Source organism: Balaenoptera musculus, chromosome 20, assembly GCF_009873245.2.
Source record: "Balaenoptera musculus isolate JJ_BM4_2016_0621 chromosome 20, mBalMus1.pri.v3, whole genome shotgun sequence".
Classification (NCBI taxonomy): domain Eukaryota; kingdom Metazoa; phylum Chordata; class Mammalia; order Artiodactyla; family Balaenopteridae; genus Balaenoptera; species Balaenoptera musculus.
In genome coordinates this window covers 36,633,140-36,653,539 of record NC_045804.1, presented here as the reverse complement: position 1 = coordinate 36,653,539, position 20,400 = coordinate 36,633,140, and the positions used below count along the sequence as shown (strand labels likewise).

The following is a 20,400-nucleotide window of genomic DNA, read 5'->3' as shown; positions in this document are numbered from 1 at the left end:
CCTATTGAGTTATATAAAGAATATTTTGAAGTTTTTTATTTGGATTGCATTGAAATTACATTTTAATACAGTTAGAATTCACATCATTAAATGTAGAATTTTTGCATCCAATGTTATTTATTGCTGAGGTATCATAAACTATAGATTGTTTTGTATTAGATTTGTATCTTCCTGCTTTGCTAGACTCTACTGTAAGATCCAATACTTTTTCAGTAACATTTTCTTGGATTTTATAAGTAGAACATACTTTCTGACAATTATGATAATTTTTGACTGTTTTCAATTTTATTTTTCTTGTTGCATTAGGTCGGAAATCTAAAACAATGTATACCTATACAAGTGATAGTTGCAGTCTTTTCTTTGTTAATAATACCCCCTTTTTTTTACTTTCTTATTTTGCTCTACTGCTAGCATCTGTTTTTACCCCAATACCGTGCTGTTTTTATTACCTTAGCTTTGTAATATAGTTTGAAATCAAGGAACTTGATGCTTCCAACTTTGTTCTTCTTTGTCATGATCACTTTTGTTATTTGGGGTCTTTGGTAGTTCCTACAAATTTTAGGATTTTTTGTTCTAGTTCCGTGAAAAATGCCATTTGAATTTTGATAGAGATTGCATTGAATCTGTAGATTGCTTTGGGTAGTATGGACATTTTAACAGTATTAATTCTTCTAATTCATGAGCATGGATTATTTTTTCATTTATTTGTGTCTTCTTCAGTTTGTTTCATCAGTGTCTTATGGTTTGCAGTGTGCAGGTCTTTCACCTCATTGGTTAAATTTTCCTACATATTTTATTCTTTTTGATGCAACTGTAAATGGAATTATTTTCTCAATTTCTCTTTCTGATAGTTTGTTATTAGTGTGAAGAAACAGAACTGATTTTGTATCCCATAGTTTTACTGAATTTGTTTATTAGTTTTATCAGTTTTTTGGTGTAGTGTTTAAGGTTTTTGTATATATAAGATCATGTCATCTTCAAATAGAGACAGTTTTATTTCTTCCATTCCAGTTTGAAAGACTTTTACTTGTTTATTTTTTTCTTGCCTAAGCACTCTGGCTAGTACTTCCAGTACTGTGTTTAATAAAAGAATCACAAATGGGCACCCTTGTCTTGCTCCACATCTTAAAGCAAAAGCTTTCAGCTTTTCACCATTGAGTATGATGTTAGGTGTGGGCTTGTCATATATGGCCTTTATTATGTTGAGGTACATTTTCTCTATACCCACGTTATTGAGTTTTTATTATGAATGGATGTTGAATTGTGTCAAATGTTTTTTCTGCATCTATTGGGATGATCATATTTCATTTTGTTAATGTGGTGTGTATCTCAGCACCTAGATGCAGACTGATAGGAAGCTGGCAGTGGTCTTTAAAGTACACAAATGTACTTCTTTCAGGGGAAGATTGGGAGAAGGACATTTTAGTCTGCTGCCTCTATGCTGTGCCCTGGCGGATAGCGGGTTAAGAGAAGTCAGTTAAAACTATGTAAATATCCCATTCCTCATCAAGCTTTGTAGTACTTCTTTTATTTACATATATCATTTGATTGAATAGATTCTTTATTAGATGGGTTATAGTCATTCAATAATTATTTTAATACTCAAAATATCCCAGATTTGGCCAGTTGGAGCCTATTAGCTTGACATCTATGTACTTTTGACCTATCTCCATTATTCTTTGACAGTGTCCTTAACTTTCTGGTACAATGAACTTGCTTACTCTTATTTAGTAACCATTTGTTTTTGTTTCTTTTGCATGGAAGTTTTTAATTAGGTGAGCATTTTAGGTAAAGATTTACTATTTCAACATGCTGCTGGGAACATTTTATTTCTTTAAAAAAAATTTTTTTTCGTTGAAGTATGGTTGATGTACAATATTATATGTTACAACACAGTGATTCACAGTTTTTGAAGGTTATGTTCCATTTATAGTTACTAAAAATACTGGCTGTATTCCCTGTGTTGTACAATACAGGGCACATTTTATTTCTTAACTCTGGTTTTTTAATCCCTGTCCTGCCCTCCCTACTTACTGATATGCTGTACCTCAGCTACAATCTACTAGAATTATTTTAAGCACCCACACCTTTTAAAAAAAATTTATACCTATTTTTGATACCTCTTTTGCATTAGAATTATTTGTCACTTAATTTACCTTTATATCCAACCGGAAATAGAGATCTTGCTTAAGCTTCTTGGTGTCTCTCATCCGTAGAACAGTGCCCTGCACATGGACAAATGTTTGTAGGTACTAATGTTTGCTAGTGACAATGCTATTCCTATTTAACAGGTAGGAAAACCAAATAGACATTATTAAAATTATGTTGTTCTATGTCACACCCTGTAATTTAGGAGATTGGAAATTTTAAACATCAAACATCAAGATCTAAGGAAACTCAATTAATGACCATAAAATTAATTTTTATAAACTTCTACTGAAAGTAATTTTGAAATGATATATAAAATTTAGCACCGATGATGAAATCTGTATGGCAAGTGATCTATCTGTCTTTGAGTATTTTAAAATCATGTCCTTCTGGAATCTTCCAAGGATTCTGAGGGTACTTTCATCAGGCAAGAAAAGAAATCAAATATGTGGATCTAATTATGTTGAATTAACTTGTTTTGTGATCTGTGACTTGGGATATCCTCTGCATCTGACAGTAATTTCCTCACAAAGTACATATGCAGTTAGAAAAATATTCTTAGTTTTCATCAATGAAGTTGTATATAGTAAGACCTTACAATATTTTAAAAATATACTTCTGTAAAGTCTTACTGAAGCAGACACAAGTAGTTTTTGTACTTAACATACTAATTTTGATAAATGGTAAACTTGCTTTTGAAACCTCTGCTTACGTGTTACTTTTACTTTATCAGAGCAGTCCTACAAAATGGTATGATTAGTATGTTTAATACTCAAGGGGAAAAGTATCTAGCTATTTAATATTATTAATTGATAGTAGCTGATGATCAGTTCAGGAAAAAAGAGTCCATGGTGCAGGAAGGGGGAACCCAGATGGAGCCTAGTAGACTCCCTTTGTTGATGAGAGTCCAGGGAGACAAAGATCATTGAGTTCTCAGGACAGAGCACCAGAGAGATGAAAGCTGCAAAGAAAGAACCGCTGAGATCTGCAGAGAAATCTGCAGCCACAGGAAGAATGACATCATACTAGTAAGGAAGAAGTAAAATTATGTTTATTTAAAGATGACATGTAGAAAATCTAATGGATACTACAAAAAAAGTTAGAACTAATAAGTGATTTTAACAAGGCTTCAGGGTACTACATACTAGGAAAAAATAATTGGTGATTTAAAAAAAATTAGTTAAAATTTAAAAATAGTGACTATATACCATGTACAAGACTATATTCTAAAACTATAAAACATTGCTGAGAATAAAGACCTGAATAAATAAAAGAGTTAAACCATATTCTTAGGCTGGAATACTTAATATTGTTAGACTATCATTTCTGTCCGAACTGATCTATATATTCATTGCAATCTCCATCAAAATCCCACCAGGATTTAAAAAAAATTTTTTTGGATAGAAATTGACAAGCTAATTCTCAAATTCATATGGAAGTACATAGGACTTATACTGGGCAAAATAATATTGAAAAAGAAAAACAAGGTTGGAGGGTTACCACTACCTGATAATAAGACTTATTAAAGCTAAATAACATTCAGGAATGTTTCCATACATATGTACAATTGATTTTTGACAAAGGTGCAAAGTGGAGACAAGTTAGTCTTTTCAACAATGGTAATAGACTGTCTGTCTGGGTATTGATGTGCAAAAAAAAAAAAAAAAGTGTTAATCCATATCTCATCCCATATACAAAAATTAACTGAAATTGGATCACAGATTTAAATATAAAATCTACGATTATAAAGCTTTTAGAAGAAAACATAGGAGGAACCCTTTGGATTAGATACAAGTTGTCTGGTATCTACAACACATTTTAAGGAACTCTCAAAAAGTCAATGAGTGGAGGAACTCGATCTTCTGTACAGTGCTGTTGGGAATGTACAATGGTAACTGCCACTCTGGAAAATAGTTTGGCAGTTTATGAAAATCTTAACATAAGCTTGCCATTCCACCCAGCAACCTCAGTTACAGGCAGTCTGCAACATTAAATTCACATTGTTCTGGACGATATACAAATTTACTCCACATTTCTTTCCTGTGGTTGTCATAACAAATTACCTTAAAATAACAGAACAAAACCAAATTGCCTTAAAATAACAGAAATTTATTTTTTCACAGTCCTGGAAGGCAAAGGTCCAAAATCAAGGTGCTGGTGAGGCTGCACTCCCTCTAGAGTTCTAACAAAGAATCTGTTCTTTGCCTTTTCCAGCTTCTGGTGACCCTCAGCATTTCTTGCTTAATGGCCACATCACTCCAGTATCTGCCTCTATGATCTCATTTCCTCCTCCCCTTCTCTGTGTCTTTTCCTCTTTGTATCTTATAAGGGTACCTGTGATTCCATTTAATGTCAACACTGATAATCCAGGATAACTTCTCCAGATCTAGAAATTAATCACATTATTTTGTCATATAAGGTAATAGTCACTCTTTGGGTCTATAATGTACTGTATGTAGGTTCCAGGGATTAGGATCTGGATGTGTCTTTTTTAGAGCCACTATTTACCTCACTACAGTCCACCCTCTGACCCTTCAAATTCAGGATTATGTCATGTGTAAAATGTATTTACTCCATACAAACATCCCTGAAGATCTCAACACATTACAACATCTCCTCTAACTCTAAAATTTCTTAAAAATATCATCAGCTCCAAAGTTCAGATCTCCTCATCAAAATCATACAAATCAGGTATGGTTGAGACTCTGCGTATGATCCACCCTGGAGCAAAATTCCTCTCAATCTGTGTAGAAGGAGAGGATACAGAGAGAATGAGGCAGAAAAAAAAAATGAAGAAATAAAGATGGAAAACTTTCCAAATTTATTGAAAAAAAAATATTGAATATGACAAAACACAAGTTTAACAAGAACATCATAGTAAACTTTCTGAAAACCAAAGCAAATCTTGAAAGTAGCCAGAGGAAAATAACACGTTACATACAGAGAAATAGCATTTGAACAAACTGTTGACTTCTCATCAGAAACTATGGAAGTCAGAAGGCAGTGGAATAACATGTTTACAGGACTGAAAGAAAAAAGTACTGGTAATCAAAAATTCTCCATCCAGCAAAAGTATCATTTAAGAATGAAGGAGTGAGCAATAAACCTTGCACATCCACACTAGAAATCATGCACAGGGAAATGATACCAGAGCAAACTTGGATATCTTGGAAGTAATGAAGTATGTGAGAAACGATCAATTTCTTATTAGAGAGGATTTTTTCTCTCTTTCTTTTAATTCATTTAAAATATGTAGGAATGTTAAAATTTTAAATTTAATGTTAAAATAATTTTTATATGTAAGAAATTTTAACATTTTCTCAGGTTTATATTGTATACATGTAATGCATATAACTATAGCATAATGGACCATTGGTGCTTCGGTGGGAGCAAGGAACTATACTATTTCAAGGTTCAATGTGCTACACCTAAAAAGACAAAACTTCATATAAAATGGAATTCTAAAAAATGTTCAGTTAATTCAAAAGTAGGCAGAAAAGGAGGAGCAGAGGCACAAGAAACAGAGGGGATAAACAGAAAACAACATTAAATGGTACATCAAAATTCAATCATATAAATAATTATATTAAATTTTAATATATTCCAATCTAAAGAACTTCAAACTAAAGGAACAAGTTATCTATTAAAGATTTTCTTTGAATCTTTAATATGATAGTAAAAGCACGTTAAAAGGTATGTCATGCAAATAATAAATGTAAGAATATTAAAAATTTGACTATATTAATATCAAGTAAAATAGAGGTTAAGACAAAGACTATTACCAGAGATATTTCATAAAGTTCGAGTCAAATTATCAGGAGGATTTAAATGTCTGTGCACCTAAAACTGAGTTTAATAACACTTTCTCAACATTTGATAGAACAAATAAGGAAAAAAGGGCAAATATCTGACCAATCCTGTCAACTATGTTGTCCTAATAGTTCAACAACTAACCCCAGCACCTGTAGTATATTTATGCTTTTAAATTACGACATCATGTATACTTTGAGTGATATGAAACAATGGATAATAGATGGGGCAAAGATTTATAATTGATGGATTTAGATGGAAATCACTGTACAAGGCAGGGCAAAAAGCAGGCCTGATCAGTGGCTTGATTGCAGTCATTCTCATCAGTGGGTGGATTCTTACCTTGGGCATTAGTGACCCAGATTCTTCAGTTACCAGCCATGATTTGCTTGCACAGCTCATGGCCCTAAAAGAGGGACATCTGCAATCTGCCGGTATGTAGTCTACTTCATGGCAAACAGACCATTGACAAGGCCATCGGCAGATGACAAGTTTCGGTATAAATATAACAGTTCTAGTCCTTTGGAGTATTTGTCTAAAGCAGGAGTTTTCTTTAAAAGGCCAGATTGTAAAATAACTCTGCATTCTACATGTATCACCTCTGTCATTGTAGTGCAAAAACATCCATAGATAATACATAAATGAATGGGCATGATTGGTCCACAGTTATAGTGACCCCTCAAAGTAGAGGTGACAGCTTTCCATTATCCTGCTGTGTTGACTGGTCCTTAGATTTGTCCATCCACAGTTTTTGTTGGTGCTGTGCAGCTGCCCTGGGCCGGCAGACACCATCACTTCTCATTTTAGCCAAACCATCAATCAGGCATTTAAAGGAAACTCTGTGATTCAGGGGCTTATAGAACCAGTGGCATTGCTTCAGGAGGTAGAGTGGGTGGTAAAGTAGTGGTAAAAACAAGGTGCTCCTAGGGCCATTCTGGAACATATTCTGGAATATACCATTTGACTAGCAAGCCCTGTCGGGCCCTTCCCACCGTGCTCATCATCAGATTTGAGTTGACTCATCCCAGTGTGGGTCTGGAAAATCACAAAGCCTCCATGGGTCAGTTGTTCAGTTACAAGAACCTGGTAGCAGGTTAGTAGCTGCCATCTAAAAAAAGGGAGCGTACTTGGTTGCTGGATCAGGCAGGTGGCGATGTTGTACTGGGATAACACCGCTGTGTCCTTAAGCAGCCATTAAGTCTCTACCTCAACTTTTTCCTACTGGGATTCTGTTGTTTCTATTACATAACATGGGAAGGCACTGGAAGCCTAGTACGTGAGCTGTTGTGGGCTTGTCGCATTGTCACCTCGATCTACATGGCAGAGGATACCCCCTGACACTTAAAAGCATGTAAGTACAATCAGTTAAGCCATTAATACTAGTTATACATTTATCAACATAAACGACAACAATAGTACACCGGCAAGGTCATCTTAGCTCCTCTTCCCTACTGTGAACTGTGCTTACACTTCGTTCCAGGGTATTTTTCCTCCTACGAGGGCATGGGCTGTTTCCCCCTACACGAGAACATGGACGAATGTGTTTAAGGGGCACATGCCAGTTTTTCCATTGACGGCTGCCAGGGGATCTCGTTATCCCCTGTCTTGGTGGCAGGGGAGGCTAGTCTGTAGATACTATGGGGGCAGCCAGGAGCGTTGGCCTTTTTTCCTCACTTGGCCAAGTGTTGGTGCCAGTTATTTCCTGATAAGCAGTGGTGTGCTCACCAGCTTCCAGCGAGTGTCCAGGCACCACAGCCCCTTTCTTTCTGCCCCCACTCCCATCGCTGCTGCGGTTCACACTGCACTCCTTGGAATTTGGGCCACCCCTCATCCTTGTCTCCACTCAAGTTCAGGCTACAGCAGGAGCCGGCTGCACTAGCACTGCTGGCTTTGTGGTGTTTACAAGGTGTCACATTCGCTTTTTTTGTTTGTTTAGATTTTTATTGAAATAATCATAGGTTCATAGGCACTTGTAAGAAATTGTACTAAGAGATCCCATGTACACTTTACCCAGTTTATCCCAATGGTAACATTTTGCAAAACTAGAGTATATGACAACCAGCATATTGACATGGGCACAATGCACTGATCTTTTTCAGATTTTACCAGATGTGCTTGTGCTTGTGTGTGTGTGTTTGTGTATGTGTGTGTGTTTAGGTGTATATAATTTAATCACATGTTGGTTTGTGTATCCACCACTGCTGTCAAGATACTGAACATTTCCCTCATGTTACCCTATTATAAGTAACCTAACTTTTACAGTTCGTTTAAACATCCACCCGGACTATTTACAGTTTGGGGATATTATGAGTATGTTACGTGAAAGTAGTTTTCATTTCTCTGGCATAGATGCCCAAGAGTTCAGCATGCTGCTTATTTGATAGCTCATTTTCGAATTTCTAGCACCTAGAAGAGTGCAAAACATGTAATAGGATTCCCATGAATGCATTATTGGATAAATAAATGAATCTGAGGAATTGATATGGGGAGGGAGTAGGCAGAGGAGATAGAGGGTGTGTGTGGATTATCTGTCTTTACCACATCTCCATTCTAAGCATCTTATTCTCAAGCAAACTTATTGCCATTAACATAACCTCATCTGAAGGCTTGGACCTTGGCTAGTTAGTTTTTGTGATATGGGACTTGTCTTTACGGTTTTGATTGCCATTCTTACAGGCTTGTGAAAGAATAGTACTCTGGGATTTGAGACTTTTTATCCAAGTACTCTCTGCTTTTGGGTTTTCTTTCTTTTTAAAAGAGAGTTGGAAAGGGAATTAGTAATTGAATCATTAGGCATATATTTGCCTACAGAAACAAAAACAATGGTTTAAAAAACAAACAAACCCAGGGTTTATTTTTCTTACTTTACAAGAAGGCTGCTGCCAGTTTTGGTACAATGTCTCAGTGACTTTTTTGTTCTTTTTCTGTGATCGCTTTATAATTGCCACTCCAGTGGGCATCATTTCTGAATTCAAAGCAGTAAGGTGAATTCAAAGCAGTAAGGTGAATTCAAGGAGTAAGGACAGCTTCAGTGATGTTAATTCCTTTTGTCAAGAAAGTGGATACTTTTCAACACCTGCTGTAAGAGAGGCTTTGGGAAGCACATAGGAAGTATCTGTAGTGGTGGCAGGTGAGGGAGTGAAGGTTGGAGGTTGGGTGTTCTATTTGCCATCCACTAGTTACATCTATACAACCATAAATCAAGGTATAGAACATTTTCATCATCTCAGAAAGTTTCCTCCTGCCCTTTTCAGTCAATCTTCTGCCCCACTCACACTTTAGGAAATCATTGCCATTACTTCATTTTTAGAAAAGAGTGTCTTTTATGTAATTTCTAAGGTTTGGTGTGGGGCTGGGGGACTGCTTCTGGTAAGTTTATTTTTTTTTTCTGGCTCCATATTATAGACTTCAGGCCAGTATCAGAGTCATTATCGGAGTTCTAAAACTGCAGAATTCTCGGTCATGTCTCCCCTAAGACCTCCCAGCACCTCCTGAATCGTAATTCTGAAGGTGGGACCAACGGATCTATATTTCTTACAAATAATCTAGGTGCTTCTTAGTCTACTAAAAGTTAGAGAATCTCTGCTTTAGATTTTAGGATGTTAAAATAATGCTGAATTTTAAAATTGCTATTATTAGTTAATTGGGATTGGGGGGTAAATTTGCGGCATAAATTGGGAGCGTTGTGCGATGCTCATTTCTGTATCTTAGATGCTTAAATGTAGTAACACTTAATTCTAGTGCTGAAATACTCTTGCTTTATATGTAATTTGAATTCAGCCTGTTCTGTGAATGGAATATACACTCGAGGTTTTTTTTTCTTTTGGTTGTTTGTTTTGATAAAATGTTGGATGTAATGATTCCATATATGTCTGCTATATTAGATTTTGGTTGCCCCAAATATTGTTTGGATTAGTAAATCAATGAAATTGATTTAGATTGCTGAAAAAAATACTTGTATAAATTAGAATTACTGGCATATAGCTGCAGTATGTTTTAAGGAACAAATACTTCAGCTTTCTACACGCCTAATTGGTTGCTCATAGCCAAATTTTACATCATTACAATAAGAAGCAAGTGTGAGATGTTATAAATATGCCAAATAATACATTTAAAGAGCAATAAATTATATAACCTAATAGAAATTTGCAAAACATTTAATTAAGCACTCTGTATTTCTTATTTGTATCTCATTAGTTAAGAATTCTGACATTTGCTTATTTAAAAGCTCCAAATTGATAATAATGAGTGTCCTAATGAGGGTTCCCAGTCTTTCTTATTTTTAATAAAGTATGAAAAACCACCCAACTTGTTTGATAACATGAACAGTTGTATCATTTTGCATTTTGTGGATAGGCGACTTGTTATCCTCTGTAATGTTATTTAAAGGATTAAACTTTCTCTAGTTTCTTGACAGCTGATGTCTTTAGCAACTCTTCTCTGCTCGTTTATGTATCCTGATGTGTCTTTAAGGTCACAGAGCAGAATCACTTCTCTAATAGCAGTTTTCTAAGTAAGCTTTTAGGTGGAATTCTGTCTTCTTGCCTTGATACTGTTTGTTAGCACCACCTCATATCAGAAGTATTCTTAAAATGAAAGAAGGAAACTTCTTTTCATTGACAGACCAGGAAGTCATCTTGATTATAAGTGTTTTGGAAAAAGGTTTTAGATGACATGGTTTAGTTCCGCTGTGGATGGAACATAAGTTACTCAGTAAGCCTAAAGATAGTTTTCTTTATATATTTGATTCTGGCTTGTGTTAATGCATTTGATACTATAATATTAAATTTGTCTGGTACTGTGTTTCTTTTCTCTTGCTTCTGCTGTTTACACTTTTCTTTGCCCTTCCCCTTCCTTTTCTCCTGCTTTTCTATAAGTCATTTAGCTGAAAGTTAGTGTAAGTGAAGTAGAGAGGTAAAGCACTTGAGGAATGACGTTTTATTCGTAATTCTAGAATTGCTGGGAGTTAAATTTCTCAGTGTAAAGAATCAGGAGATTCTTTAATTATAACATTAATGTGTCATTTGGATGTGTCACAGTAATTGAAATGGGCAGGCATGTGGCTCAGTTTGGGGTTTATCCATGTATTGATAATTTTGGTCTGTCAGTTGTCTAGCAATGAAATATCCTGTTTTGATGTAAGACTAAAATTTCTTTTTTATTTCAAAGATTCCAGGCTCTTGTACTTTGATGAATACTTATAGCTTTTGCTTGTAGAATATTTCTGAAGTATTAGTCAAGATTTTAAGCTGAATTTAGGCTTATTTGAAGATTTAGTACACTGAAAATTGGCTTCTTTGACTGCTTGAGGAGTTTTACTCACAAGTTTTAAATCCTACTCACAAACATCTTATCTTTATTTTACCATACTTTTTTGTCTGGGTTATTTTTTTTAAAGCACGGTTTGACATTTGTTTTACGTGATGAAAAATTATTTTAGTTTATCGTTTAGTCAACATAGAAATCTTTCTTAAGTATCTGTGATTTGTCTTTTTTTAAAAAGGCTGTGGTTAGAACAATATGGAATTTTACTTAGCTGTCTTTTTTAAGTATAAAAGAAAATAGAGACATTTTTGTTCAAGTTGTCATCATTAGACTGATATCAAGATAAAAGTAATAAATTCAGTTTGCTAATTTGAAAATACTGGGACTTCTGTATTTCAGTACCTGATAAATGTCATACAATTTAGTGACTAACTTTACCTAGATCAAGTTTGTGGCCAGTCAGTTTTTCAGTAAAATGTTTTTTACAAACATAGCTGCATTCATTGATTTACATATGTTTTCTATGGCTACTTTGTCACTGGAAGGGCAGGGAAATAGCTGAGAGAGACCGTATGGCCTGTAGTGTTTGCCAACCACTGCAAATACATAAGTTTTTTCTCTTTTTTTTCATTGTTATCAGAGTGGTTTTTTTAATTGAATAAGTATGACATGTAACATTGTGTAAATTTAAGGTGTACAGCTTGTTACTTTGATACATTTATACATTGCAATGTGATTGCCATTGTACCCATATTTATCACATTATATAACTGTACAATATTATTGTCTATATCAGTATACTGTGCATTAGCTCTCTGTGGCTTATTTACTACTCGTTACAAGTTTGTACCCTTAAACACGGTCAGTCTTATCCCCGCCTCGCATCCCCTGGTAACCACCATTTTACTCTGTTTTTTACAGGTTTGCTTTTCTTAGATTTCACATATAAGTGATACTGTAAAGTTCTTTCTCTGTCTGACTTACCACGTTTAGCATTATGTGTTCAAGGTCCATCCATGCTGTCACAGTTAGGAGGATATCCATTTTTCTCATGGCTGAAATATTCCATTGTGCATATATACATGCCACATCTTTTTTCTCCATTCGTCCGATGATGGACATTTGGATTGTCATTTGGGTGTTTTGAGACATTTTCTCTTCCCACCTCTCTTCAGGGTCCTATATCTGTGTCTGTTGAAGAAACTTCTACTTAACTTTCCTTCAACTACCCTCATCTCCACTGCAAATCCATTCCCCTGCATTCACTCCCACAATCATCCTTCCAGAATTGAAATCTTGACTTCCTATTTCTTAAATAAAATCCAGACACCTCTTGCACTGGCTTTTGCTCACTCTCATGTTGTTTCTGACATACTGAACTACTTGCTCATCATTTCCATCTTATATCTATGCATCTATTTCAAAAGTAGAATATCTGCATATATCTAAATTAGAAAGTCCATCGCTCCTTTCTTTGTAAGTGTATCCTACTTCAAAACTCAATTCCAGAACCCAGAGCTATTCAGATCATGTGTTTTTGGTGCCACTCCTAACCCTCTACCCTCTTGAACATCTCCTTTTCACCTCTCAGAAGCAGATTTCATATTTTCCTTCCTTTTTGTTACCACTGTGCCTCAAATGTAAGATAGTTATTTCATTTTCATATGTTATATTTTTGCAGATTTCTTATGTCTTTTCTTCCTGGTAGGCTGTGAGCCCAGGGATGATTTCTTTTTTTTTTTTTTTTTTTTTTTAAATAAGGTTTAATTTATTTATTTATGGCTGTGTTGGGTCTTCGTTTCTGTGCGAGGGCCCTCTCCAGTTGTGGCAAGTGGGGGCCACTCTTCATCACGGTGCGCGGGCCTCTCTTGTTGCGAAGCACAGGCTCCAGACGCGCAGGCTCAGCAATTGTGGCTCACGAGCCCAGTCGCTCCGCGGCATGTGGGACCCTCCCAGACCAGGGCCCGAACCCGCGTCCCCTGCATTGGCAGGCAGACTCCCAACCACTGCGCCACCAGGGAAGCCCAAGGGATGATTTCTTATCCACCTCTTTGTTCCTAGTGTTTATTAGCATGGTACCCAGTGAGTATTCGTTGAGTGAATGATTAGATTAATAACTTCACCTGCATTGTATAATGTATGTTTTAATTTTTACTCTTCTATGCTTTTTTGGAAGGTAAATTCCTTTAAAGAAATGAACATTATCCATATATCTTTTTTTTTTTTTTTTAATATAGCTCTATAGGGTGAAACCACCTAGGTCCTATTTTCTGACTTGGCACTCTATACAGCAAGGGACAGAATTCCCTATTGTAAATCTTATCAAATCCCTTATGTGGAGTTTTGATCAGTATTCACCATGAATCTAATCTTTAGAAGAAACATTTTGAAAATATAATCTGATGTTAGGTAAATTTGGTAACCAGGGAGGCATATCTTTTTTAAAATTAATTAATTAATTAATTATATTTTATTTTATTATTTATTTATTTTTTGGCTGCATTGGGTCTTTTTTGGCAGATTCTTAACCACTGCGCCACCAGGGAAGTCCCCACGCAGGCATTTCTGTTCATATTTAGTAATATGTTTGTGATATTCTTAGGTAAATCCAAATAGTTTCAATCATTTTTTGTTTTTCCTTGTTTCATTTCTAGGTACAAGACATATGCTTCAGCCATGACTGTCGCTGGGTTGTGGTCAGTACACTCCGGGGGACTTCCCACGTTTTCCCAATCAACCCTTATGGTGGCCAGCCTTGTGTTCGAACACATATGTCACCACGAGTCGTAAATCGTATGAGCCGTTTCCAGAAGAGTGCTGGTCTGGAAGAGATTGAACAGGAACTGACGTCTAAGCAAGGAGGTCGCTGTAGCCCTGTTCCAGGTCTATCCAGCAGCCCTTCTGGATCACCTCTGCACGGTAAACCCAGTTTTCTCTCTCTCCACTATTCCCAACAATTCTTCTTCCCTTTATCTTTCATTTTGGAGATCTGGAATAAAATTAACCCATTTTTCTAATTCATTCATACAAAGATAAGATCTTGGGCTCATTTGGGGACCTTCTTTTTTTTTTAAATTTATTTATTTTTGGTTGTGTTGGGTCTTCGTTGCTGCGCCCGAGCTTTCTCTAGTTGCGGCGAGTGGGGGCTACTACTCTTTGTTGCGGCGCACAGGCTTCTCATTGCGGTGGCCTCTCTTGTTGCAGAGCACAGGCTCTAGGTGTGTGAGCTTCAGTAGTTGTGGTGTGCGGGCTCAGTAGTTGTGGCTCACGGGCTCTAGATCACAGGCTCAGTAGTTCTGGCGCACGGGCATAGTTGCTCCGCGGCATGTGGGATCTTCCCGGACCAGGGATCGAACCCATGTCCCGTGCACTGGCAGGCAGATTCTTAGCCACTGCGCCACCAGGGAAGCCCAGGGACATTCTTAATTTATTAAAACATTTAATAAATTGAAGTTAATATAGTAATGGTGACCATTACCATGCTACATTAACTCCCTAACTTGTTTTTTTCAACTTTAAATTAAATATTTATTTGTGTGATTATGTTTTAAATATGTCTCTGCCACCAGGCTATTAGTTGTATTAAATGCCCATTCTGTATGAACAGAACTTATTACAGTCCATGCCAGGCACAGAGTAAATGGAGATCTGTTGAATGAATGAACGGACAGATGGATGGATGGAGGAGTGTGTGAGTGAATGAATATGGAAACAGCAGTCCCCAAGCTTCAGCATTCCCTGTTGTGCTGGGAATTCTGCCTTCTAGTTTTTGATAAGTTCTCTCCTTCTTCCCCAATGACTGCCCCCTTCCCCCACCCTAGCAGAGCCCACACCACTCTCCTTGGCCCCAGGGGAAGAACCAGATCTCTTCAGCTCACTTGCCATGCTCAGCTAACTCCCTAACTTTTTCACTATATAAGAGTTGCTTGATGTCATATGTATGGAATATGGTGTTCAAGACTATTTTCATAAATTTAGAGATCGAATCTCATATCTATAGATCTTTTCCAGAAAACTCTGACTTTAACCAGAATCAGTGCTGTAGTTCATTAAGAAATATTTATTGTTAGAGAGGAATAATCTTGAGTCATATGTATTTTAGAGCACCATTTGCATTTTATTTTGACATATTGGGTTGACCAAAAAGTTCATTTGGGTTTTCGTAAGATGGTACGGAAAAACCCGAATGAACTTTTTGGCCAACCCAATACATCTTTGTGGGATTTCTAAAAAACCCACGTATTAGTCAGTATTTTATCTAGAGCAAATACTTGTGTAACCATCACTCCAACCAATAAAGGAAACATTACTAGAACTCCATTTTTGTGCCCCTTTTCCATAAAAGCAAGCTGTGATTCTGACTTCTAGGGTAATCACTTCCTTACTTTTTAAAAAAGTGAACTATTCACTTTTTTTTAAAACAGTGTGTGTATATATTCATATATTCAACTTCTTTAACATGTTTGTGAGATTAATTCATGTATTTTTATGTAGGTTTAATTCATTTATTTCCATTGCTCTTACATATTCCATTGTACAAATATATTTTTACTTATTTATCCTTTTTCCTACTGTTGATGTATATTTGGGTGGTTTCTGATGTGGAGCTATTATGTATAATGAAGAGATGAAAAATTTTGTCCTTGTTTCTTAGTGCAAATGTGTGCTTATTTTTGTCTTGTTTTTGTTTTTTAACATCTTTATTGGAGTATAATTGCTTTACAATGGTGTGTTAGTTTCTGCTGTATAACAAAGTGAATCAGCTATACATATACATACATCCCCATTTCTCCTCCCTCTTGCATCTCCCTCCCACCCTCCCTATCCCACCCCTCTAGGTGGTCACAAAGCACCGAGCTGATCTCCCTGTGCTACGCGGCTGCTTCCCACTAGCTATCGGTTTTATATTTGGTAGTGTATACATGCCCATGCCACTCTCTCACTTTGTTTTATTTTTGAATTGAAGTGCTGGACTACAATGTATGCGAATCTTGGCCTTGGTAGATAATATCAGAATGGTTGTACCCACCAGAATGAGAGAAGATATTCATTGACATTAGATGACACTTTGTTTTTTGGAGCATTGCAGTTTCTCCTTGACAGATGACCAATTTAGATTTTTAAGTATAGGGAATTTTATAGAGCGAGATTATGGTTCCTACAGAAAACAACCCTTATTTAATTGATTTGACATTCATACAACATAAAGTTAACCATTTAGATGTTAACAATTCAGTGGGATTTATTACATCACAATATTTTGCAACTACCGCTTCTGTCTAGTTCCAAATATATTGTCTTCACCCCAGACGAAAACTGCATATTCTTTTTCTTTTTTGGGGGCTGCACTGCATGGCCTGTGGGCTCTTATTTCCCCAACCAGGGATCTAGTCCGTGCCCCCTGCATTGGAAGGGCGGAGTCTTAACTGCTGGACCGCCAGGGAAATCCCCCAAACTGTATATTCTTTAAGCAGTTCCTCCCCACCCCTCTGTCCCCAAGCCCCTAGCAACCACCAGTCTGCTTTCCATCGCAATCTATACCTGTTATGGATATTTCATATAACTGCAGTCATAAAATATGTGACCTTTTGTTTCTGGTTTCTTTCGCGTAGCATAATGTTTTAAAAGTATAGCCACATTGTAGTATGTATCAGTGCTTCATTGCTTTTTATGGTTGAATAATATTGCATTATATGTATGTACCACCGTTTTTTATCCATTCATCCATTGATGGATATTTGAGTTGTTTCCACCTTTTGATTTTGTGGATAGTGCTGTTATGAACATGTGTGTGCAAGTACTTGTTTGAATACATCTTTGCAATTCTTCTGGCTATATCCCTAAGAAGTTAAAGAAGCTAAAATGCTTCTGCTTGAACACACATCCTTTTGTAATACCTAATCAATTCAACATATATATTTTTTCTGGAGGAAGTTCTAAGATAGACTGAAAAAATATATTGGTAAATAGAATCCTGGGGAGAAATTCTGCAACTCAAAACAGTTTGGGACCTTTGTTTTCTCCTTAGATGATGTTTTGTCCTTTGGCCCTATTATAATTTTTTTAATATTTATTTTTATTTATTTTTGGCTGCGTTGAGTCTTAGTTGCAGCACGCGGGATCTTTCGTTGTGGCACACAGGCTCCAAAGCGCGTTGGCTCTGTAGTTGCTGTGTGCAGGCTCTCTAGCTGCGGCACGTGGGCTGTCTAGTTGTGGCGCACGGGCTCTCTAGTTGTGTCACCTGGGCTTAGTTGCCCTCCAGCATGTGGGATCTTAGTTCCCCGACCAGGGATCAAACCCACATCCCCTGCATTGGAAGGCAGATTTTTTTTTTTTTTAATAAATTTATTTATTTATTTATTTATTTTTGGCTGTGTTGGGTCTTCGTTTCTGTGCGAGGGCTTTCTCCAGTTGCGGCGAGCGGGGGCCACTCTTCATCGCGGTGCACGGGCCTCTCACTGTTGCGGCCTCTCCCGTTGCGGAGCACAGGCTCCAGACGCGCAGGCTCAGCAGTTGTGGCTCACGGGCCTAGCCGCTCCGCGGCATGTGGGATCATCCCGGACTGGGGCACGAACCCGTGTCCCCTGCATTGTGGAAGGCAGATTCTTAACTATTGGACCACCAGGGAAGTCCCTGGCCCTATTATTATTTTTTTTTAGAAGTATTTTTTTAAAATTAATTAATTAATTAATTTGTTTTTGGCTGCATTGGGTCTTTGTTGCTGCTCATGGGCTTTCTCTAGTTGCGGCGAGCGGGGGCTACTCCTCGTTGCGGTGCACAGGCTTCTCATTGCAGTGGCTTCTCTTGTTGCGGAGCATGGGTTCTAGGCACACAGGCTTCAGTAGTTGTGGCACGCAGGCTCAGTAGTTGTGGCTCGCGGGCTCTAGAGTGCAGGCTCAGTAGTTGTGGTGCACGGGCTTAGTTGCTCCGTGGCATGTGGGATCTTCCCGGACCAGGGATCAAACCCATGTCCCCTGCATTGGTAGGCAGATTCTTAACCACTGCACCACCAGGGAAGTCCCTGGCCCTATTATTTTTATAAGAACAGTTATTATTAATGTATATTTAACTAGTGATCCATGATCTTTGAGGTTGAAATAAGTCCTGGGTGAAAACTGTCATTTAAAAAAGTATTGGGACTTCCCTGGTGGTCCAGTGGGTAAGACTCCACACTCCCAATGCAGGGGACCTGGATTCAATCCCTGATCGGGGAACTAGATCCCCCATGCACGCTGTAACTAAGAGTTTGCATGATGCAACTAAGAGTCTGCATGCCACAACAAAGATACCATGGCCGTAACAAAGATGCCGTGTGCCGCAACTAAGACCCGGCAGAGCCAAAATAAGTAAATAATAAATAAATAAATATTTTTTAAAATAAAAATAATAAAAAAGTATTTAAAATTTTAAAAAAAGTTTAGAAAGCTATGAGATATTCATATTTTCAGCCATTTGCAAGAAATTTTACTTCAGAAATAATTACTTACATTCTTAGGTGTGACTATTTTGTCATATAATTAAATGGTAGTATAGGTTCTTTGAGGGCCTTGCTTTTTGTGTTAAATATTTTTCTTAACTTGAATTTCACCATACACTTTATGGAGCGAGATTTAGTGTGCACATTGGGCAGCTAGGTTGGCCAGAGAACCAGTTGTATTAATAGAAAAATTTGGAAGAATTTATAGTCTTTATATTTATACATCTTCAGAGAGCATTCTTTTGAGCTCCTTTTTTCTTCCTCTTCTTCCTTCTCTAATAAGCATACCACATACCAGGTTCTGTGCTAGGCTTTGGGCATACTGTGCACAGAAATTAAGGTAATCTCTGCCCTTGTCTAAGGGAACAAAACAGATATTGAATGACTGAATGAATACCTTTCAATATATTTTTGCTGAAGGGTGCAAAGTGCCAGTCAATTAAGGATTTGTCATTTGTAAAAGATCAAACAGTTGAAGAGTAATATTGTCAAAATATAGTATTTTCTCTCAGCATTATTGTTTTCACAGCTTTCTTCATATTTTTCCATAAAACTAAGAGAAAGCATCGCAGAGAGGAGATTATAGACAGTTTAGCAGTACTGCAGTTCTTAAATTCCCTTTTGAAAGCAAGGAATTTCAGGAGACGTTTTCCTCCTGATAACACATGCTAAATTTTTATTATGTTGGAATTTCACCCCCTTTTTCTGTAGTTTTTTCATTTTTAAAGTGCAGACATTAGAGTGATGGTCATTTTTCTTTATGTTCTTTTTGTACCTTACATGTCAAAACAAAATGGGCATTGTTGTTGGTTAGTTCTAAAAATGATGTATTTACAGTTTGTGTGGATAAACAATCTGATGCTAGTCAAAAACAATGTAAACCTTTGAACAGGGAGGGATTCATCTTGAAAATGAATCATGCTTTGGCGGTTATTGCTGTTGTTTGTCTGTGCTCTTTTTAGCAAAGTAAAGGAAACTGTTAAATAACAGTTGATATAAGGATATTTCCTTTTTACTTTCTGGATGCAATCCAGTTTAGGTTAGGATTATTTTATCTATTTGCCATTTTTACTTAACAGAGGATGTTTATTTATTTGAAATATACTTTCTCTAAATATCTCTTTCATTTCTGGTCTTGTTGCCTGGACCTTAGTCTTAAGGGGTTCTTAAGATCCGTGAACATGGATAGGAAAATATTTCATCTTTAGGATTACTATCCTCTACCCAAAAGTAAATGTTTTCTTTCATTATGAATATAGACAACACATGACAGTAATAACAGCAGTACTTGTGACGTTGTCACCAATAAAAACACAGAGTTTTTGTATCACATTATATACAAAAAAATCTTGAAGTGTTTTGTCGAGATGTATTTTGAAATATTGTTTATGCTCACCATTGCTTGGAAATTATATATATAAAATGTAATAATATTACTGATTTTAATATTACATATATTACTATAGCAGAACTTAATTTTTTAAATAAACTGATAGCTATACTTCAGTATAATAGTATGGTTTTCTTTGTAATTCTGTGTATAGTATCCCATGCATTTATAAGTATTATTCTGAGAAAGAGTCCACAGGCTTTTCCATGTTGTCTAAGTAGTCCATGACAAAAATGATTAAGAACCTCTTATCATCATTTCTTACCTCATCTGTTTCTGTAGCCTCCAGCCTTCTTTTTTTCTTTTAACT

At 36.5% G+C, this 20,400-nt stretch overlaps 1 protein-coding gene across 1 annotated transcript in view; it reads left to right on the top strand.

The window, feature by feature from the left end:
• The window catches only part of BCAS3 (BCAS3 microtubule associated cell migration factor), a 572,763-nt gene that overhangs the window by 194,681 nt on the left and 357,682 nt on the right, over positions 1 to 20,400 (top strand). The window contains 1 exon segment of the mRNA XM_036838162.1: positions 13,878 to 14,142. Coding sequence (XP_036694057.1) covers positions 13,878 to 14,142 — 265 coding nt within the window.